Source organism: Abrus precatorius, unplaced genomic scaffold, assembly GCF_003935025.1.
Source record: "Abrus precatorius isolate BTA unplaced genomic scaffold, Abrus_2018 Scaffold153, whole genome shotgun sequence".
Classification (NCBI taxonomy): domain Eukaryota; kingdom Viridiplantae; phylum Streptophyta; class Magnoliopsida; order Fabales; family Fabaceae; genus Abrus; species Abrus precatorius.
Genome location: NW_020874351.1, coordinates 336303 through 359499, shown reverse-complemented (window position 1 = coordinate 359499; position 23197 = coordinate 336303). Strand labels below are relative to the sequence as shown.

The following is a 23197-nucleotide window of genomic DNA, read 5'->3' as shown; positions in this document are numbered from 1 at the left end:
TAAAAAAGTTTAATTTAATTTATTTTATTTTCTCTAAATATTGTTTTAGAAATTTATCCATATTTAAGTATCGAGTATTGATTTAATTTATATTTCAGTTTTAGAAGTGATTGCATCCTGTATGTGAACTTGCTTAAAATTAACATACATGTAGCATAAGTTCAAATATACATAACTGTGTATAGCACTGAGACCATGTTAGTGGTAACAAAATGGAAAACCAACATGCCGTGAAAAGCGATGACTCTGTTTGTCTCCTAGTTCGTCGTAACAAAGAAAAAGTGCTTAGAGAAAAAATAGTCATGCACTCTTTCCAGCAATTGTAAATGCAGTAGTCGTATTGAACGTTCGACTGTTAACGTGCTACTTATTCTAAATTCAAGATTTATCCAAAATCATATCCCTCTATAACATGGAGGTTTGACTCAAATTAAAGTACAACTAGTCTCAAATATGATAAAATTTTGTCATACTAAGGCGCCATGAAAATACATTCTGAACCGTATCTATTCGTAAAATAACAACTAAGGGGAGGGAGTTTGTGAGAAAATTGAGTATCCAGTGAGTGACATATATCTCAAACATCAGAAGCCTCGGGACAATTTTCTGCAATCTTGAGAACTGTGGATGTCTCACCCTTGTGTGCCGTGATAGCAGCTTTAAACTCCTCCACTATGGACCCGTCTTTGAACTTCAAAGCAAATGTTGAAAGACCATCCTTCCCTTCGGTGGCACTATTGATGCAAGCAAAAGTAACACCTTTCTTGTCCATATTTGTGAGCTTCATATCAGGGTATAGACGAGCATTTAAAATCAACCTGTAATTTCCCCTAGACCTCATAAGTAGTCGGGCTTTTTCTGTTCCACTAGTTACATTCACCTTCACTTCTCCCTTGCCTCGTTCCTTCCAACTCCCATCCACAAATTCAAACAATACTGAATCTGCATTAAAAACCACTTTCTCATTTTCTTCACCAGTTTCAATGACAACTTCTTGCAGAGTTGAGAAACCACTTCCATCACTCTTGGAAACAGCAGCCCCAAAACCAGAACTTCCATTGTTGGATAAGCCTAGACCAAGAGGCTTGTCATTTTTCATCCCAAAAATAGAACCAGACCCGCTGCCCAAAGCAGACCCATCATTTGACATAGACCCAAAGGAAAACAAGGAAGAAGAAAATCCAGTTCCAGCAAGACCTGTGAAGGCATTTTGACTTTGCGAGAGTTGTTGAAATGACTTCAAGGTACCGCCTTCGGCACTAGGCTCTTCACTTTCAACTTTGTCATCTTTCTTATCCTTGTTTTCACCATTGTTATTCTTATCATAGTTCTCAGTATTTTCATCCTTAATTTGTTCTTTATCAACCTCATTGGCAGTCTCCTTATCAGCAGCATCCTTCTTGTCATCATTTTCACTTTTATTGCCATCCTTCCTTTGTTCAACATCTACCTCAGATTTGTCACCATTATTCTCCTTATCTGCATTGATTCCTTCTGCAGCATCCTTATTTCCAGCACATTTATCCTCCACTTCATGGGTTTTGCTCTCTGTCTCTGACTGCTTACCTTCTTCATCTTTCGCTTTCTCAGACTCTTTGGTTATACTGTCACTACCTTTTGAATAATCTGCAACAGTATTCTCACCAGCTTCTTGGGTTTCAGCAGTAACTTCACCAGGATTAGCATTGGATTCAGTAGGAGCAACCAAGCGTATTCCAGCAAATGGATTTGAAGCAGGGGCAGAATTGGTGTGCTGGCGACGAACTTTGACTATTCTTCTGCTTGCCAGAACCTCATCACTGGCCCTCTTGAAAGTTCCAGCATCAAGCTCAGGGCTATCTTCCTCATCATCCAGAGGAGTATCTCGAGTGAGCTCCCTTCCAGCAGCTCTTTTCTTTGATGATGGAAGGGAATTCTCAGCATCTCCCATTGAAGAAAGACACCAAAATATCAAACTTCTATTTCCCAAGTTACGGTACAGGAAGAGCTGCAATCACGAAATATGAGTATCCCAAGCTATATGAATAACACCATACTTCTATGATTCAGGAATATACACACACATTCTGAAAAGCCTCAGAAGATGTTAAGCATTGGCTCAGAAAAAAAGACGTGCCATCAACCTCACAAAGCCAAGACCAGAAATCCTATTAATATGAAATTCACAGACTAACCATTTTAAACACCACCACCACACTGAGAAGCCAGTATAAAGGCTAGTAAACATCATCGCGACCTTCAAACCTTATATATAGTTTACAGCAATTCGGTCCTATCCCATCTACCCAAAATTAAACCCTTCATTTCAATTGCTCTCAATTAACAGAATTGTGTTGGACATATACTTAAACTCATTATACTGAAGTATAGTTATTTAAGCATTCTATACTTTCTATACTGACCGCATAAGCACATGTTTGTAATACAGGGATAGTGAAAACAAAAAGACTGCTAATAGTTATTCAGTTGAAACCAACATGATAAAAGGGAATTTCAAGTGCAGCATTCTAGGAGTGAAATCACGCATAAACTAACCCTGTTGAAGCAATGAATTCCATTCTTCGAGGAAAAAAAAACAGTATCAATATTGTGAGGCAAAAAATTGACGACACGTTATTCAGAACCTAGATGAGTTTGTATCAGACTCAGTGCTAAAGTTTCAAACTTTAAGAGAATAATAGTAAAAGGGATTTGAGAAAACAGAGAAATGATTATCGTACAGCTAGATAGAGAAGGTAGGAACAAATCGATCAAACAGTGGATACAAAAAATGAAACGATAATAGAGGCAAAGGGGACTTACAAGGAACCGAAAGAACAAAACCTAGCAATCGATTTCGCGAGTTGCCGAAACGATAGCACAAGAGAATTTGGAATAATCTGTTGACAGAAAAAGGGATAATTTGTAGCTCCGAGGAGGGTGAGAGTGTGAAGGTGCAAACCCTAACACGATGAACGAAGCGACACCAATTTGTTTGGTCACGACTCACACAGCCACCTCAAGCATCTGCATCAGCATCTCCTTTTTCTTTTTCTTTTTTCCCCCGAAAAATGTGTCCGGTAAATTCTTGCACTAATGTAATGTCTTCCCTACATATATAGAGAGATCGATTGTTTAGCCCTTTTCATTATGCATATCCTAAATTTTAATAACTAGTTGATAATATCAGTTTTCTTCTAATGAAATGTTATTTATTTTATTAACTTAAACTTCGAAAATATTTCATTTCGTATTTTTAACAGTTAATAAAATGATTTTTTAATCATAATTTTTTTTAATAAATTTGGTCTTCTGTCATAGCAAGTGTTAACGCTTTTTTTAAGTTAGATAAATCCATGTAATGCATGAGTCATCAATTTAACAATTTATTATTATAAATATTTTAAAAATATATTATAAATTTATAATATATAATTATTTTTTATTAATATAAATAAAGTAATTATTTATTTCTTATAAAAAATTAAAAGAAATACTTTAAGCCAAGTATCCGATCGAAAAAAAAATTAAACTCGACCTGATACTTGACTTTTCTTTATATATATATATATATATATATATATATATATATATATATAATTTTTCTTGTTTATATTTTTTATACTTGCGGATTCGTTAAGTAAAATATATCTTAGAATATAAATACATCTCAAGCTAATGACATGACTGGAACTGATATGAATTTTGATCGTGTTGATCTTATTCTAGTTAAATAAAATATAGGGCATCCAAATCAAAATAGTTTAATTAGAGTTAACACTTCTTCAATGATTAGAAATCACAATCCTTGGATTTGCATTCTCATACATTTCGCTTAAAAAGTACCATCCCATTTACTCTTGTCAACAGAAGCTAAAAATTGGGGAGGAATCTATCGTGAAGCAGCGTGAGGACTTCCAAATCAATCTCAACTTCACTCTTCCTGTTCCTGGGTTGGTTGTCGTCCAGAATCCCTCCATGCGAGATTGGACAGTTTCTTATTAACGATATAATGGGATTTACAATTTCAAATCAATTGCAAACAAAATATAATCCAGAATTCAACCGTGATCTTAACCTCATCTTACACAACAAAGTTTACGTGAAAAATTTGGCATTAATTATACCACATGATTGCTCAAGCAACAAAAAAATGTTACAAAATTCCAAGCCAAATTGCCGTACAAAATTATGCAAAAATAAAAGGTAAGTTCTGAGGTTTGGTAACTGATTCACTACTGAAAATGGACTTAATTTTATAATTACCTCTCTATTTCCAAAATATACAGCCTATTTGTAGTAAATTATATGATACACTAAAAAAACAAGAATTGCTAGGACTCAGGTGGCAGCAGTAGTAGTAATTGAAAAAATAACTGGTTGTCAAAATGGGAGTTAGATTGGCACTGCAGAAACAGTCACCAGAGACAAAATTTCAATTTTCACATGCCTTGAACCAAACGTTTTTAGGCTGACGGGGCTCCTCCGTTATTCGTATCCTACTCTTCATCAGCTTCATTACCATTGACTAGGACTGTGCCGTCAGTAGAATCGGCATCTACTACAATTGGCTCCTCCTGGCTTCCTTCCTCTCCATTTTGTTCCTCAGGTTCCTCTCTATAGTCCTCTTCTCCATTTTGTTCAGTCAACTGCAACAGGACATAAAAAACATCATAATGTAACTCTTAACACCACCACTAACAATCAATTGGGTTATAGATATTTCTTTCCGTAGAAGTGGAAAAATACAATATTACTTTAGAAGAATATTTCGGTAACTTGTGTATGGTGTTAGCCATATATTTAGTATACCTCATGATTAGAATCTCCATTCTCAAGTGGCACCTCCCCTTCATCTATCTGCATATTTCTGAAAGCTTCAACAAGAGTTACATGTGATTTATCAGCATGGTTGACGTAATCCTCTGCAGGAGGGTAAACACCCCTAAAAAAAATTAACAAAATATGTTAGAAAAACATTTGTTGAAGATGTTTAGTACACAAATCACTAGCTTATAAATTAAGTTGCAAGATATATGTAAGAAAGTATGCATTTCCCCACTGACCTTGTTTCTGCAGCTTTAGATTCAACTGCTAGTGCAACTTGCCAATCTTCAAACAAATTAGGATACTCCTCAGGATCAGCCAATGATTCAGCAGCTTTTGGATTAACCTGCACGTATTAACAAATAAATCTTAAGAATTTATATTTCTAATCCATGTGCCATCTGTCAACATGACAAGAATCCCAGGAGGGGGCAACGTTGTGAGAACAGAAGCTCCTGCCCACAATATCGTGTGCTCAACATAAGTGGCTGACTGTTCTATTATAATTAAATAAAATATAGTGGAATACAAAATTACCTTACTGAGATCCTTTCTCCAAATGGCCACTATCTCTGACACCTTGCTGGGGAGATAAGATCGAGCCATTAAAGCAGCCTCAGGAATCCGATTGCTGCAAAATAGTAAAGATCAAGCCTCTCTCTCTTCTGCCAGTAATGTCATAAATAAAAGAGCACAATTGTAGAGGATTACCTTTCTACCAACAGTTGAAGGCAGTCTTCAAGTTTACCCAACATGAATAAACAAAGGAATGCAACATTGTTCTTCCCTTGCTCTTTTGCAAGAGTTGCAAGTTTTGATATTCCTTCAGCATTTCCTAAAGAAGAATATAACAGCAACAACCCACTCAAATCCATTGCATGTTTTAAACACTCCTCAGCCATTTCTAACTGCAAGAAGGGATAATACAGTGAGCTGCACTGGAACAAGAGCAATTACTCAAAAGAATCAACACCAAGTGCATCCAGAATCACAATTTATTGCAACAAGAATAAAATAAATATTTAACATCAAGTGCTTGTCCTTATTCTCCTTAGTACACATGAGCCTTAAAAAATACAGGCATCATTCTTTTCTGTGCATCTTTCCATTCATCAACAACCAATATAACTTCTATGATCCACAAAGATTTTGATAAGTTGAAGCAACCTTTCGATATGAGACCTCTCTTTTTGTAAAAGAAAACCAGAAATGGTAACACTATCATCAGAAATAGCTTGGGTTTCACTAGAAATGAACAAGACACTCAAAACGCCTCTCCTCATGTTAGAAACAAATTGGGTTTCGCTAGAGATGAAGAAGAAAACTGAAACTTAGCCAAATATAATGACTTGCACCAGAAAGTGATGCCAGAAATGGAGGATGAAGCAAGAGACCAAAAGAATAGAGAGAACAAGGTGGGTTCCATCTTGACTTGCAAAGATAGAGCACATCATGATATAAAAGGGGGGCAATATATCAAGATTGCCCCCCTTAAAAAGCATTCCAGCTTCTAGAAAGGGAGGGCAAACTTGCCCTTTTGCCCCTATTTGGCATTGCAACCATGATTTTCCCCTTTCATAGTAGTGAATTGCAATGCAACAGCTGCTACACTGAACCACAACACAATGGCCCCAAAATCATGGCAGGGTGCCACTCCACTCCTCCACAATCGCACCCGCTATTACCACTATTGACTACTATGGGCAGAGTATCAATCAGGAAACTCAATTTACATAGACGTGTACATGTATATTTAGAAATGTAATTAAGACAAATGTTAAAGAAATCACAAATAATGAAGATTCATTTGATAGAGAAAAGCACCTTTCCAGCAGACATAGCTAATTCTCCCAACTGCTTCCATTTAGACTCACTTTGCACTTCAGTGGCAATACCCTGCAAAAGAAGAATGAACATTACACCCAATATAAACTTAAGTTATCAAATTTTACAAGTCATATGAAATCAAACTTGTTCACATGAGAAATGAAAAAATATAGAAACTTAAGTTATCAAATTTTACAAGTCATATGAAATCTCCTTGAAGGAACATATGAACTTACCTTAGCAACCTCTAATCTCCCAAGCTGTATGGCCAGATCAAACCTGTAGTCAGGGTCGGTAGCTACTTCCAGGGCATCCTCTATCATCCCTCGTGATTCCAGGAAACGAGCCACACTACCATTAAAACAAGTAGAGAATTGCAGTTATGATGCATACGACATTAGAGCATCAAACATTCAAACAGAAAGTAAACACCGTACACAAATAGAAAAATATTCTCAGTGAAGGATACAAGCAAAAGAACATGTACTACATATTCATACAAGATTATACACTAATTTTATAGAAGCATGCCAAGCAATGATATATAATGACCAAGCCAGATGACTAGTGCAAGTTCAGAATAAAATATCAAAGTGGGCAAGTAAATTTTCATTAATAAACAAACAAAAAACTTGTGAGACCATATGAGTGTCAAAAGATCCTCCGATAAACAACAAAAGATCCACTTCCATTTATCAGCTGGTTGACATTTTACTCCTGAAATCAGATCAGAACTTTCCTAGAAAAAAAGGGCATGTGATGCATGACAATTATTTACATTAGCAATTTTTGTTATTTTGGTAAGTAGATTTCCATAATCTTATAACACAACCGTCACAAAAAAGCCTTTCTCAAAAGATATCAAACATAATTTCTAAATAATGAAAGGTCATTTTGAAATGAATTAACTAAAAGAAACTGCTACCTGTTATGATGCTCTTTAGGAATTGATGGTAGAATTTCATTGGCCCTTTCCAAATCACCACGCATCACAAGAGTCTTGTACTCAATCAAGCTTAAAAGTAGTGTGTATCCTATAACACTGAGAAAAAAAATCAAGAAAGATAATCAAGATTACTGCATTGAGAGATTTTGATAAAATCAAAAAATTGATCTACTTACTTGAACTCTTTGTCTATCAAATAGACCCTACTTTGGCTGGCAAGATATCCGAGCAAGTACATTGGACGGTCCAAATGAAACATTGTAGTTACCTGTATTCATAATGTAATTGTAATGCATCAACTGGCTCCATATGATCCTTGTAGTTCAATAAATGTAGACAATACATGAATTCATTAAGACAGAGCATATGATAACAGAGTTCAATAAATAAATATTCATTTCGTTTGAACCTAAAAGGAAGAGTAAATACCTCACCACCAACACAATAATTAAGCCTCCAAGAAGAGTTGTTGTAGATAAAGCAATCCCCAACCCAGATTCCTGTCCTGACACGTTCATTCATTTCATGAAGGAGCTCGAAGGCATCTTCAACACCTTGCTCATCTGCAGATCTTCCACTATCTAAATATGATGCAACAACATCTCGCTGCAACAGTGGAACTTAAAACATTTATTGTGCTTCACCAGTAAAACGCCACCAAATATTCACTTAACCAAAAAACATAGGGGGAAAACAATGCCTTTTCATAGAAAGCCAAAAAATGTAAGAAAAGAATCAAGTAAATTAGAATCCTCACATTATACTTCAGGATGTAAAATGATGTATCACTAGCAATCGTTACTAGATCACCACTATCAGCCCAGTAGAGGTTCTGATACAAAAAATAAAATGAAAAAAATTAACAAAATTAACAAGGAATAATAAGAAAAACTAAAACAGAAAAACTGATGACACCTCATGACAGCCTTACTTTAACATTAACATCAATGCGGCGAATCAACCTGCATTCAGCCCAATCATAAAAGCAGATGAAATCATTTGAGCACATTGCCAATACAGTGCCACCAAATATTCGTTCAGCTGAAAAAGTTGGTCGAATACTCTTCTTTTCCTGAAATATACAAATTTTCATTTCCAGTTGAAACTTTCCAAGAGATGACTTATTTCATTAAGCAAACAACTAAAATGAGAGAATTTTATTTTGATAACCCAGTCAGACAACATAAACAAAAATAGATAAACAATATCTTCTCATTAGCAGATTGGACGCACATTCCCCAGTCGCTTGTCATAAAAATTCTCAAGGAAAATTAATTCATTCAATAGTTTTGAAATGCGGTCCTTGTCACAACAGTAAATCAATGGCAGGACCCAGTTTGCCTGCCTTTTTTCACAGAATATTAAGAATTTGTTGGTTGTCACCATCACTCTCATCTTCAGACAGTATAAAATGAAGGAGTGACTAAAATGTAGTACAAACCTGGAAAGTTTTACTGAAAATTTTGATCTTGGATGTACTTTCTCTTACAGCATACTCTCCATCCGAAGACCAAACAAATTCCAATGCTGAACCAAATGATCTATTTCTCCAAGCCAAAGCAGTATATATAATATACTCACCATCTCCACATACAACAACAAACCTCCCATTTGGATTGTGCCTTAAAAACTGAATATAAAAGTAAATCACAAGTCAGTCACCATACATGAAAAAACAAATTAATGATGATAATTCAACCCAAGGGATGGATTGTTATTTTAAAGCTCATTTCTTTGACAATGGATTGAAGACTACAAAAGAATAGTTCCCAGATAACAACTAGTTCTTTTCATTAACCTGTGAATTTGAATGTCTAACTTTACATAATAAAACCTATATTTATTTAAACAAAAACTCATCTATGCCAGATTACATACACAAAATCAAGAGCAGAATGGCCAAGGAGATGATGACCAATTTAATCCTATAAAAAATAACAAGCTTTATGCATACAAATACAGTAGAAAAACATTAAAAAAAAAAAACCTAGGATTTAACAAAAGTGTAAAATATAAGGCATGAATCACAACAGTAAAGAAGCCAAATTTCATATTTCAAAATGTATGAATTGCTAAATAATGTAAATAAGCCTATTTCCTAAATCCACCAAGGCTTGCATAATGTCAGCATAAATGTTCTAAGGTAGAGAAGTAATACAAAAGAATGCAACTTGACATCAAGAAAAGGAATGTTCGCTCACTTGTGGATAGAGATCACAGGTGCCCAACTCCTTGACAGCCAGTGGTAACCTTTCTCCATCAGCAATCTAAAACACAGTACTTGTGTGGGTCAATAAAGAAAATCAAATTTCGACTTCTTCTTCCCATATTATAATTATACAGTTAAAAGGTAAAAATGAGCCCATACCTCCACATCTGCTCCAACACTCCTTATATTGACAGTTTGGATTTCATTATGCTTAGCCCAAATGATTTTCCCGCTGTTGTCCATGCTGGCTACTGGTTCTTCTCGACCAAGTTTCACCATTATAGTACCTTCATCATAGCCGATCACAACCCTGAGAAAAAATATGTTTTGGTAAGTTAGATGAAACGGAAGTGAAAAGAGAGACAATGACTTTTTAAGAAAAAGAAAAAGTACACTAATCAGATAAAAATATTTATTATTGAGGCAAGATTTGACCCTATTGTTCCATGCAACATGATTTGAGGGCCTACGAATATGAGACTTCAATTGCTTTCACAATTTAATCCAAAAACAAGACTCACCGACGTGAACCCTTCAAGTATCCAACGGCCCAAACTCTTTCAAGACCATAGTTCAATGTGTTCTCAAGCCTGCAAGCAGATTAAACCACCATAAGAATTTAAAAACAATAATCTCTAATAGCTAATTTTAGTAAAATCTTAAAACAAAGTGCAACATAAAGAAAAGTGACAAAGAAATATAAATAGAAGAATTTGACATCATTATCCACCTCAATAGTCACAATGTCAGAAATATCTCAATTCTCAAGTGAACATCAAATTTAGCCATCAAAATCATCAAAAGATAGGTGAAGGAGCAACAAATGAACAACAACATCATAATTTTTATAAAACAAAAAGACATGCTGGCTCCTCAATATCTGAGTTCCAAAAGTCAACAAAAATAATATTATTCAAGTTTCTAAAAGAGAGCAATGACAACAAGGGAAAGAAAAAGTAAGAGGAACGTGCCACATGGAATAAGGAAAAGTAAGGCTCACAACTCAGTAATCTGTGAACAGCATCAAATTACCTATAAGTTGTTGAATGCCAAATACGCACTGTGCCATCCTCAGAGCCAGTAATGATTATAGGCAGTTCAGGATGAAAGCATACAGCAGATACATTGTGTGTGTGACCTTCTAAAGTCTGGACACAACTTTTGGTTTGATAATCCCATACCTGTTTCAAAGATTTTACCAGGGTATAATTCATATCCATATATACACATAGGCAACCAAAATGAAGGGAAAATAGGAGAGTACGAAAAGAAAAAATAGAAAACAAACCTTGGCAGTGTGATCATCAGAACCAGTAATTAGATATGGTTTGTCTCCGCCTGTAAAGTAATCAACACAATTCACTCCTTTTTGATGGGCATCCAATGTAAAATTGGGATCAGGAGAGCCAAGATTCCAAATCTGAAAGGGAAGATAACACCATTGATTATACAATAGGTACATGGAAATAAATAAAGAAAATGCAGAAAGCAACTGGCAAGAATAACACATGTATACCTTTATGGTGCGATCAAGAGATGCACTGGCAAAGGTATTTGTGTCTTTAGGATTAAAGGTCACTTGCATGACATAATGAGAATGTCCCTCAAATATCTGGGTACAGATCCAGCCCTTTTCCCAATCCCAAAGTTTTATGAGCATATCATCAGATGATGACAGCACATAAGGAAGGGTAGGATGAACTGCCACACACCTAATGTAATCTGTATGTGCCTCAAATACTTTAACTTTATCCATTGTGTTGTAATTATATACACGAATAAACATATCATCTGCTCCTGCAACAACCCACTGTTTGCGTGCAATAAACTTGGCTGACCGAACTGCAAAATCATGCTGTATATGAGACCCATGAAATATACATAAAAAGAAAATGACTTCAGGAAAATGAATAAATACATAAACAACAACAAAAAAAAACACAGTGAAAAATTTTCATGTACCTGGTAACTCAGTAACCTCAAAAGACTTGGCCATGGTCTGAAATAAAATAAAAACATTAAAGTTAACTGCACATAAGAATCTCCATATAAATTAATAATGAATATCCATTAGAAGAAAGGCTCATGAAAATTCTAAATGTAAGGAAAAAAGTGTTAGAGAGGCTGTCTTTTAATACCTATCTATAAATACATTACATATAGAATGCATCATAGTCAATGGAATTATAAATGATCACAAAGAGAGCATGAAGCGGTCATTCAATATTAGTAGAACTAACAAAATAGAACACAAAATGTACAAAACTAAGTACAAGAGTAAAATTCTTCCAAGTCAATAATGATAATTTTTTGGGCACATAAGAGGGGCAAAAAGCCCATAGCCAATGCTGATATTACATATACAAAGGTACACACTTCATCAAACTATGAAAGTGTGCCTCAAACAGTGCAACTAACAAAAGTGTAAGGCATCAAGAATATTCAAAAGGAAGGAATTTCATCTAAAATAGTCTTCCACTCTTCCCAAATATGGGATATTAAGAATATCAATTTATGTCAAATAGGGGTAGCTACTGGCTTTTCATCTAAAACAGTCTTCCCAAATTGAAGCAATGAAGTAATTTGTTCAATGAAACACAATATATTTATATCATTCTTTTTAATGTTACAAAGGAGGTCTATGACCTGATGCAGAGAGGGAATTGATAGGCTAAAGTGGAGCCAAATTAACCTGGTTGAGATTTGAACCTAGGATTTGGAACAAACAGGTTCCAAAGGAACTTGTTGTCCGTTGTGCAATTATACTCTTGGGCATTTATTCATATCAATTTATCGGAGGGTAAATTTAACACAACTGCTCAATCTCAATCTATTTCAAGGTATAAAAAATACTACAATAATATCCAATCAGTCTTCAACATAAGTTTACTAAAGTCTGATTTGGTTTAAGGAAATGATCTCAGTTTTAACAAGAAAAAAGTTCCCCCTTATTTTCTCTACGTAAAAATAGAAAACATATTTTCTTTATTCTTACACAAAACACCCCCTGAAAGAGCCACTTTATTTACATTTTGTTTCTTCTAAAATGGCACATTATATAGGCTGACTATACAGTTACTAGAAATTTGCTTGTTGATCCTTTTCTAAACCTGCATGCATTGAGCAAAAATCATCCTAACTTCATACAAAAGGAAAGTCATTCCACATATCATCACAAATTTGAAGTTTAAAAGGATCAGTTTTTTATAAATGCTAAACTGCTAAAGTTCAATTTATCTAGGTTGTGTTTAGTCAACAGCTTAACCAAGCGCTTTTCAGGAAGCTCTCATCAAATAAGGGCTTATAAATTTGACCATAGAACTAATTGGAAGTAAGCTAAAAAGCGTATAGAAGCTCTTCCAAATGCCCTCTTAGTAGCTTAAACTATACAATCATAATATTTTAGCAGACACCAACATTTTGAACAATGCCTTCAAGTGATATACAGGCATAAACTAGTCTTTTAACGAAAGAAAGAAAATATGCCGCTGCTTTTAATTTCAAGGAAGCCACAATAGAGAGGCTCCTTATTTGTGGTCCAAACTCACTATATATAGGCACCATGCAAAAAGGTGGCTCGTTTAGTGATCTATCAACAAACACCCATGTCTGACTCAAGTGCCAATGCATAAATGAAATCAACATTACATATCTCAATTTGGTACATCATATTTATTACAATATATAAGACAACTAAAATATATTTGACATACCTGAGATTGGTAGCTCCAGATACAGACAGTTCCAGAGTATAAACTTGCTAGAATCCTGCATTAATGATGGTAACATCACACAATTCAGTATACCATTGGACTACTATTTACTTATGTTTCTAATCTTCACAATAAAAAATAAAATCAACTGTATTCCCATGTAACAGGCATAACTATTAAAGGCAAATGATCACAAATTATTCATATAGATACCACACTTGAGAAATACCAAAAGATGGAGTAAATTCTAGATATTCGTAAAAGCAAGAAATTACAAAATCAGTTTTAAATTTAAGCTTTATATTATAACATAATTCCAGAGGCAAAATCACAGAACACAATCAAGGACAAGACATTACCATGGTTCTGTTGGATGTAGATCCACAGACTTTACTCTTTCTGATCTTTGCGCAAGCTTTCTCTATTCAAATATTACGACAGCACGTCAGTTTAAGAAGCAGTCGGAAAGTTAAAAGACCTATACTATGTTTGGTTGCGGAGATATCAAATTCACAAAAACCTCGCTGACAGTATAATCAAACATTTCTCAGTAACCAAACAACAATAAACCTTAAATCAAAAGCCAAAAGAACAGTACCTTGATTTCGAGTCTGAGAGGCTGCAAATGCAAGCAACAAATAAAGAAACAAACAAAAAAGAGTCAATCCACAATTCCGCACTAGATCCCACAGGAACTAAAATCTCATGAACTAACAAAGCAAAATTAGGAGGCTCAAGTAGCAAGTTACGGATACACAAGCAATTGAAATTCGAATACGACAGAGCGCAATAAGAAAACATCAAATCGAAGCAAGTTCGCTCCAGATCTAAGTTTGTTGAGAACAGTGAAGAGTTCGCGAGATAAAAGATAGAAGAGGAAGCTCACCATTTCCGAAGATTAAAAGAACTAGCTAGCTTTGGTCGAGCGACCTCGTCGGAAATCAGAAGCCGAATTCGAAGAGCCCAAAAGATCGAACTCGGAGAGAGAGAGAGAGAGAGAGGGGGGGGAAGGGGAAGGCGACGAGGTTTGCAGAGCAAGGTGCAAATACGATGATCGATGAGAAAGAAAGAGGGAATGCTGCTTTGCAGTTAAGGCACGGATTTACGATAATGCCACTAAGCGGGACACGATCGTATTTAGCTCTGTTCTCTGTATATGGGTATGGGTAGGATGTAGGGATCTGTGATAAAATAAAACCGCGATGATAGAATGGACGGCGGAGATCTAACCATAACCTTCTATTACAGTGCTTGCAAATTACAATATGCTTGGCTTCTTGGGCCCCGCATTTTACATTGTTGATTAAAAATTAAAATTATAAATGTTATTTTATTTTATTTATTTAATATGTAATTGAATTATATAATTATCTTTGTTTATTATTTGATTATTGAATGTAATAAGATTTTAAATAAAATATTCATGGACTTCTCCTTATTCTCACTCTTCTCAATTTATCAATTCTACTCTCCTTATTTTAAGTTTGTTTTCTCTTTTAAAAGAATAAGTTAGACCATAAAAATTTTAAGGAAATAGTTTTTTGAAAAACTATTTTAATGAAGAAAAATTGTGAAAAAAATACAGCGCCAGAACTTACAAATGCACTTGTAATTTTTACAAAAACAGGGTAGCCATTACGTGTAAGTTATCATTGCCATGCTTGCATGACCGTCCTTTGGAGACTGATTACAATGCGAGTTTAACATGTCCATGTATGGTATGGTTTAAGACTTTAATAGCTATTCCTTTACCATCACTTAGATACAGTGGAAAAAAAAATAAGAGAAAAGAATAAATTTCAAATTAAAAAAATTAAGAGAAAAAATTATATTTTTATTACTGAAAGATTTTTTTTTCGCTTTATTTTCATTTCAACCAAACACAAATGCATTGTTATCGATATTTCTTTCCCTCTATTTTCTTCCTCTCATCGAAACACGATAAAGCATAACGATTAAATTGTTCAGAAAATCTATTATCTAAAATGAAAACAACTGCACGTTAATATACTTATCAACCAGCAATGAAAAGAGACTTAATTGCATAAAAAATACCAATTAAAGAAACGCAATTAATCTCCAAACTCCAATTTCGCTAGCATTTTGAAATCCATTAGGAAAAAAGGCCACCAACCTTGATTAGCAAACAACAAATTACTGTTTCAACATCAATGTTTCTCTGTTTACATGTTTACAAATTCGTGCTAACAAGAAAACAAATTCACACTTCTTCCTTAACCCGACCGGAAAAATATTCTCTTTGTACTAAAAGAATAATATGATAAATAGTAACATTCTGTCATTCAGCTAAAGGGTTAACAATGCAATATTTAATATGTACACAAAAAAATGAAGTACGTTAGAGGCATAAGGCATGATGTTATTCCAAAAACTGCATAGGTGGCCCACTCCCCTCCACAACTCATCACTACTATTGCGTCATTTAAAGGGTAAGTGCAATGAAATAAAGCTCAGGTAGGTAAAAATGATACTTCTAGATCTAGTTTGACGCCCCCATCGTAGATCATGTTATAAACTATTAATTGATAGTGTTCTATCAATCTACGATTTGTCAGTAATTTTTGTGGCTTATGTTTAAGTTTGAGGTTATGTTTAAAATTGCCATCTCTGAATAAAGACAGTAAAAACATCATCTGCATTTGTAATAGAGATCCATAGAAGGGAATGTTAAGGGAGGAGGAGGGAGATTGAATCTTGAGGTTACAGATAAAGTCGGTCCATATAAATAAAATGTACTTAAGGGAAATCTCATGGAGATATTTTTGACATGAACAAACGGTAAAAGATTAATCATTTTTCAATCCTGCTCAACAAAAACTCTGATACAATGAAAAGAAATTAAAGATAAACTTTCTTACATCTTCCTCCTTAATCATATGGTATTTGGATATATGCTGCGTCACAGATAAATGGAATATCAGCATAAATACCAACAAGAGCACACCTTATGCACTCCAAGACAGTAAAGAGATACCCAAATGACACAGCAGTCCAGAAATGCATTCCCAGTTTACCCCAGTAGACTGACAGTGGCATCCAACGGCTCACAGTCCCTATAACCTGCAGGGCAATCTCCAATAACATTCCCATCACAACATGAAATCTGAAGAAATGAGGCCATTCTTTTCTCCTCACAATGCCAAGATATGCAACAAAAAAGTATGCCATGAGAAACCAGCTTGGTAGGCTCCCAATTGCCATAAGAAAAGGGTACGTATAGAATTCAAAGCATTCCAAAAACGGGTGAAGATTGTATGCTGTCTCAGCATACATCCATGTCTCATGAAGTGGCATGAGGTAAGGAAGGCAAGCTAATGATCTCCACCACCATCTCGGTTTTTTGGTCATTGGAGGATAACGGAAGCTAGTTGGGACATCCTTCGATGCTCGAGGGACCAAATAAGACTTGCGCACCCGGGGTAACATAGGGATAGTGCGAAAGAGAAGATTTTGACCCCCACTTAAAAGCAGGCTTGAAGCAGCAGAAATGTCTGAGAATGCCATTCCTATCACAGAATAATTGTATATACAATTAGAAAATAAAGTTATCAAGGACGCTTATTGCAAAGATTGAATAGACTAAAGTGAAAACTGACAAACAAAGTTCTTAACACAATATTCTAGCCCCAATAAGATTTCATTTAAAACTATCACATTAAGTAATACTATTACATAAAGGCCATAGAGGCCCTTTCTTACCAAACATCATATACAGGTAATCAATTATCTCTATTGTGTCTAAATGTCATGTCTTTGCCATTTGCAGATCAGGGGAATCAAATAATAGTCTCACAGGTCATGACCTCAATAATTCATAACTACTTGTAAGGAAAAGAGAACGTGATAACAAATAAGCATGCCATGTACCTCTTGGCAAGTAGGATTTACATTCTAAATTATGTCCCCAAAAGCTACGAATGTTTGAGACGGCAACCTTAGCAGGCATCCGAGAAGCGCAACGAAAGACTGAGGTAGTTGGTATGACAAGGTTGCATGACCTAGAATTCACAGGGGCACACCCTTGGGATGCAATGCATCCATTTTGAATCATGGTTGGTCAACTGGTTGAAGAACATAACAATAAATAACAGCAATAATAAGAACCTCGGGAAATTAAAGATTGAAAAAAAAAGGTATGCAACATTATAACCACATCCCTGTTTGCTTGGCTTTGCGGTGTGTCGAAGACTAGCAACAATCTAAAGACATGGATAAGATACTTTGTTTAACTTACCTCAAACTTGGTACCAATGTATTGCTCCGAGGGCCAAAGCAGCACAGCGAGGAGTGCTAATTTGCACGCTTAGGCTATGCGGTTCATGTCTAGGTTTATCTGCCAGCGCCTGTACATCGTTCTGCACAAAACAAAGAGATAAGTAAAACAGTATGTGTCTGAATTGGGCTGGACAGTTGTTTTCGGAATTCAACTACGGGCCTAAATTATGGACCAAAAAAACAGTAGAAACCTAGGCCCAATGAAAAACTATAAACAGTATAAAGCTTGAGAAATTTGTTCAACTCGTCTCTTTTACATATAAAAAACAACTGTTGACTACAAACTATTTTCCGGAACAAAAAAGAAAACATTGAGAATATAAAGGGAGATTTAATTTTAGGAAATATTTTTTTTATTTTTACTGTAAAATAGTTACATTATTTTTTTATTTTTAAAGATTTGTGTAAAAAATAGTAAAACTAAAAATGTTAATTGTACAATAAAATTAGATAATTTTGTTATGAATTAAAGGAAAATATGAAGAGAAGAGAGAAAAGGGGGTCATAAAATGGGTAACGTGATAGAGAGATGGATAAAAAAAAAAGGTAGTAAATATTTGTTGCAAAAAATTATTATAGGAATATTATAATTCATTTATGATTGTTTGATCTCGTGATTGAATTTTAATCATATTTTAGGATACGATCACAAGGTATCTCCCTACTTTTTTGAAGTATATATAGGACTAATTCTTGTTCAAGTATTCATCAAACTTGGATCACAAGATGTTTTCGATAGGTTTTGAACCCAACGCTGTGCCTACAGAGTTCAATCGGCCAATCAAGTCAATTTTTGTGGTTCAACCAAGCTTTTACATGCTCTTTAGCTTATCATCCGATCCCTTCCCATCACTAGGTCATATACCCCATTTATTGTTTAATAATATAGGGAGGAAGTGCACCTGGTTTTAGAAAAACCAAAACCAAAATTGAATCAATCATTATAACTAGGAAACTAATAAAGTTGAAGTATAGATAAATTAGAACCATAAGGTATATTCCTAGAATAAACTCCTCCACTTTTCAATTTTCTCAAAGCTTCCCTTGTGTCCCTTCACGTTCATCCCTCAAAATAAGGAATCACTCAATAGAAACACTAAATACCAAAACTTTTTCCCTAGCCAATACTTCTAATCTTTTATTTAGTATTGTCTCTACGCTCTTGCTGTGTGACAGACGTGTGGATTCCATTTCATGCGTCTTTGTGGTCCTAAGCAAAAGAACCCATAGTCTTGTTATGTATGTTGGTTCAAGTTAATCCCATGTAATGTCCCAGTGTATTGCTTACATCAAAAGAAACTATTAATTGATTAGGCTTTGTAGCATTACTGCTGAATCCCTTGTCCTCTTGCCTTTTCTTACACCAACTAAGGTATAGGTCGTCTAAAAGGAAAATTTTGTAGCAAACAGGTTTTGAATTGATGTTGCTGCTAAGAGATCCGTGTAGCAAACCACCAAGATATTTTTAACAGCTAAAACATTTTTTATGGATTAGTTTATTCAATTTGGCTCCACTTACAGACTTCCCTCTTTAAGATTCAACGGAACAGCAAGAGAACCATCTCCAACTTTTTGAAAATATTAATAAAATGAGTCCACATTGCCATTAATTTTTGTGGTTTATGCTACTCTCTATCACAAGTGACCATTGTTCGCAATAGAAAATGCTTTGTAAATGTTAGCTAAAAGTGTGTAGATACTTGAGAAATTGACAACAGCACTATGCACATGTTGTTATGCGGGAATCAATTTATAGTTACTTGCTTTTTTATGTGACCTTGTTAATAAATCCATGTTATATTATTAAGAATACTCGGTGCATACCAGGAGTTTAGTTCCTGCTCCTATACATAAGTGGGTCTTTAATTAAATTTATTTTAGTGCTATAGAAAAAGTGGCATGGAGAAATTATGTTAGATCATTAAGAAGAAAAAAAACCAAATTCCTTTCTCCCAAATAAAGTTTAGGGGGGATGATGTATAAGAATTAAGATATCAACGCTGACCTAGAATAACAAAATAGCTATCTCGAAGTTCAATTATCATGATGGCAAGCATGGGTTCCCATCAAACCTCTTTTTATTTGGTAGTAAGCGGAGAACCTTTCAAAATGAGTCTAAAGAGAAAGGTAATTGCATATGGTCCACCATTTTGTTCCTTTTGAATTGGCAACTCATCTAATCCATCAATTGTGGATACCTTATAAATCTTGCATTACAATTTTTCCTTATCTTGTACAATCTATTTCCGGGCAGCAATCAAACACAACTCCCTCTCGCCGCGTATACAAGTCTGTCTCTTTTCCCTTCATTTTTTGAATTGAGTGAACAAAAGAAATAGAATCTACTCCATCTAGCTAGGGTTCCACCCAAGTCAAAATGTCCATCTTGTTTCACAAACTTTATTGGTTCTTGATATATTAATGTGAGAACAGGATTCACATTTGAGCTTCGAGAAACCTTTGAAGGCGGAACAGAAAAAGCAGTTCTATTTAGTACGAAAATTTCAAGCATGGAATGCACATAAAATATGATATATATACAGTTAAAAAAACTATTTTTATTTCAAAAAAGTATTAATCTCTTTCCTATTTATTTATTTATTTAAAAAACAGGAAAGGAAATATGATTTTCGTCCCTCTGGAAATAATCATTTTTTAACTGCTTTGGGGAAAAAAACTGAAAGCTTTTTAAAATGCAAAATAAACAAACATAAACTCGTATGTACTATGCAGTATAGTGGTAGGATAATGCTATCAATTTTATGAATGATCGAAGGACTCTGAAACCATTAAAATCTGTGGCCAAATTATGGGTGGGATCATGATAATGAATTTTTGTTATAGCCTTTATTAGCAGCTATCCAGGTGTAAACTTTCTAATGGTTAATCTTCGAAGTGGGAATATAGATGGGGCATTTTGGTTCCCATTAATGTATAGCAGCATTCTTATATGAAACCAAACCTCAGTTTCAAATGGATCTAAAAACAACTATGATTGCTATTTATCGTGCGCATTGATTAATATTTTTTATAAATATATAATAAATATATTTCTTTTACAATTTTAATATAATTTAAAATAATTTTTAATAAAAATTTTACTTCTAATTCTTTAATGAATGTGGTAAGAACATTATTTAGCACTACCCATACTTTATATATCTGTAGGAAGAATAACATATCTGGATTAACGGTGGGTCTAAATTTGTTTGACCCAATTTTGTCAAAAGATGGGGCTAGAAAGATTTTGGTGAGAGTTCATTCTGACAAAGTTGGCACTTGTTGCCATATAGACCCCAGCTTTTGTATAAACAAAACCAGAAATTTAAAAACTATATTCAGCTTCTGAAGACTGTTACTTATTCTGTTTAAATGAGAAATGTTTTTGAAATGAATATCAATAAATAAATTTAAAAAAATAAAAGAATGGGGTGTAGGTGATGGATGTAAAAGACAACAGTATACTGCAACCGTCTCTTGATTTTTAAATAACATCCGTAGAATTTGGAGAATTTGTTCTTGGTTTGGATATATCCATCGAATTGGGTCCTGCAGCAAGCAATGTTGCTACATTGGAAGGGGATCTTCATATGACATGCTTGCTTGTATAGGCCAGTTCTCATGCACTTGCCTTATTAGGGGAGCCAAAAGGAAAATGACTTTTGAGGTTGGTTCTTTCGTTGCATGCAAGAGTTTATGATTAAAAAAGGGAATAAGATCAGTTATAAAGCCCAATTACCCCAAAACAATAACATGGGTTCTGCTTAATTTCACATTTAGGTTCTATGATTTGAGTTCTAGTTCATATGATTTTTATTCAATAAAAGTAAATTATCTCTGTTTTTATGAAAGATCGCCCTCTAATTTAACCTATTAAAACATCGGTTGATGTTTTTAAAATATGGACTGTTTATATATTAATTAAACTGATAAAGATATATAGCTATTTACAATTCATAAATCTAATTATAAATAAAAGTTGTCAAACCATACATACACACGTATGCAGAATGAAGAAGAAATGAATTAGTCATTAGATTTATTCTCATCGATATAAATTATACTAAACAGAGATGAAAAAATCATGAAGTTAGGTCTTTACCAACAATATTACACACTAAGTATCTCGTAGCAATGTAGTAGACATGGAACAAATTCGCCGAGAAGATAATACTTTAAAAAACAAGTGTGGTGCTTTCGGTAAAGTTAATCTCAAGTTAAATTACTTCCGTTGTAAGTGCAAATCAATTTTGGGTAATTGCATTGCCTAATTTGATTCATGCTTAGGTAGGTTTAAAGCCTAATACTTATTGTTAAACATGTTAATTTCTTTAACATTACATTACCTTAGACATAAAAAATTATTGTGTGATCCAGAGTATATGATCTCGGCTACTTAAATTTAAATATATGTCAAAAATTGTATCATTTGTTTATTGGTCAAAACCATCATGTAGTAATTCTGGATTTACTTAAAGAAATTGAGGTGACTGAATTGCTTGAGAAATGAAAAAATTTTGAATGTATAAAAATATTTCACTCCACATCATTTAAAAAATCTTTACTAATTATTATTTAGAAAAATTATAAATGTTGTCTGAGTAACATTATGATAATACACTTAAAAGGTTGAATAGATTCATATGCCTCATATTTCTAAAACGTTAATATTAAATTAAGTGATTAAAGTTTGCTTTTGATATATACTGAAGGACATATATCATAAAACAAAAACAAGAAATTGAGTTACTGAACTACATCATATGTTTTCAATTATATATTAGTTAAGGTGTATTTGAATAAACAGTTCAATTAAATATTTATTTAAAAGTTTAATTGTATATAAATTTATGTCATAAATTTAACCATTTAATATAATTTAAAACTATATCAACAAATTTATTAAAATAAGTTTAAAAAATTATAATAATCATAAGTTCAAATAAGTTCTCTATCAGGAATAAGATTTAGTTTTGTATTATGGGAAGAAACATGACAAGATTTTGATATTTTTAGTTGTTTCAATAGTTATCATTCAATATCTTTTTTTACATTGAATGTGCAGTTATGATGCAATTGGGAATGTGCCAACGTATCAAAGGCATGAAATTTTACAATTTTGTGGACAATCTTTCCAATTGTTTATTTATTTTATTAATTATATAATATGCTACCATTCACTTAAAATTCATTTTAGAATGAAATGATTTATTATATTTTTAATTACATTCACTCTATAGTTTTTGTAATGTTACTCAATATTTCTACTAAATAAGTCAGATAAAATGTTAATTAACAGTGTATCTATCTTAAGTCAAATTTATTCAAACATAAATTCATTTTAATGCTACAAATTATAATTAAGAAGTCAACGGTCATTACTACATTTTCAGAAGCTTC

At 33.8% G+C, this 23197-nt stretch overlaps 3 protein-coding genes across 5 annotated transcripts; all 3 read right to left on the bottom strand.

Annotated features, from left to right (window-relative positions):
- Nucleotides 1-162: 162 nt before the first annotated feature.
- Nucleotides 163-3071, bottom strand: LOC113857116 (nuclear pore complex protein NUP50A-like). Of its 2 annotated transcripts, none has more exons than XM_027488861.1 (2): nucleotides 2803-3071; nucleotides 163-1987 (listed from the first exon to the last, which is right to left on the bottom strand). In XM_027488861.1, the coding sequence occupies exon 2, from the start codon at nucleotides 1928-1930 to the stop codon at nucleotides 578-580; it is 1353 nt and encodes a 450-aa protein (XP_027344662.1). In that variant the 5' UTR covers nucleotides 1931-1987; nucleotides 2803-3071; the 3' UTR covers nucleotides 163-577. The 2 variants fall into 2 exon arrangements, with proteins under 2 accessions (XP_027344662.1, XP_027344663.1); XM_027488862.1 differs by having other exon boundaries at nucleotides 170-2147; nucleotides 2803-3069.
- Nucleotides 3072-3926: 855 nt separating this feature from the next.
- LOC113857102 (coatomer subunit beta'-2-like) lies at nucleotides 3927-14663 on the bottom strand. 2 transcript variants are annotated; one of them, XR_003503179.1, is made up of 24 exons: nucleotides 14388-14601; nucleotides 14100-14120; nucleotides 13861-13922; nucleotides 13502-13556; nucleotides 11751-11787; nucleotides 11305-11630; nucleotides 11077-11208; nucleotides 10821-10969; nucleotides 10310-10378; nucleotides 9948-10098; nucleotides 9781-9846; nucleotides 9021-9209; nucleotides 8511-8651; nucleotides 8337-8411; nucleotides 8009-8185; nucleotides 7756-7847; nucleotides 7559-7675; nucleotides 6870-6984; nucleotides 6631-6702; nucleotides 5518-5714; nucleotides 5344-5437; nucleotides 5046-5152; nucleotides 4792-4904; nucleotides 3927-4628 (listed from the first exon to the last, which is right to left on the bottom strand). XR_003503179.1 is itself a non-coding variant. In XM_027488840.1 (24 exons), the coding sequence occupies exons 1-24, from the start codon at nucleotides 14388-14390 to the stop codon at nucleotides 4479-4481; spliced, it is 2730 nt and encodes a 909-aa protein (XP_027344641.1). In that variant the 5' UTR covers nucleotides 14391-14663; the 3' UTR covers nucleotides 3927-4478. The 2 variants fall into 2 exon arrangements, 1 of the variants encoding a protein (XP_027344641.1); XM_027488840.1 differs by having other exon boundaries at nucleotides 4792-4924; nucleotides 14388-14663.
- A 1460-nt stretch (nucleotides 14664-16123) lies between these two features.
- On the bottom strand, nucleotides 16124-17893 carry LOC113857104 (protein TIC 20, chloroplastic-like). The gene is made up of 3 exons (XM_027488842.1): nucleotides 17757-17893; nucleotides 17390-17583; nucleotides 16124-17028 (listed from the first exon to the last, which is right to left on the bottom strand). The coding sequence occupies exons 2-3, from the start codon at nucleotides 17571-17573 to the stop codon at nucleotides 16391-16393; spliced, it is 822 nt and encodes a 273-aa protein (XP_027344643.1). The 5' UTR covers nucleotides 17574-17583; nucleotides 17757-17893; the 3' UTR covers nucleotides 16124-16390.
- Nucleotides 17894-23197: the final 5304 nt, after the last annotated feature.

Excerpts from the sequence above, each read along its gene's own strand:
- LOC113857116 (XM_027488861.1), bottom strand. The coding sequence starts at position 1,930 with ATGGGAGATGCTGAGAATTCCCTTCCATCATCAAAGAAAAGAGCTGCT.
- LOC113857102 (XM_027488840.1), bottom strand. Across the intron at positions 8,186-8,336 it reads TTTACATCCTGAAGTATAAT|CGAGATGTTGTTGCATCATA; the intron begins GTGAGGATTCTA and ends CCACTGTTGCAG. Across the intron at positions 6,703-6,869 it reads GGAGATTAGAGGTTGCTAAG|GGTATTGCCACTGAAGTGCA; the intron begins GTAAGTTCATAT and ends CTTCTTTTGCAG.
- LOC113857104 (XM_027488842.1), bottom strand. The coding sequence starts at position 17,573 with ATGATTCAAAATGGATGCATTGCATCCCAAGGGTGTGCCCCTGTGAAT. Across the intron at positions 17,029-17,389 it reads TAAATCCTACTTGCCAAGAG|GAATGGCATTCTCAGACATT; the intron begins GTACATGGCATG and ends ATTCTGTGATAG.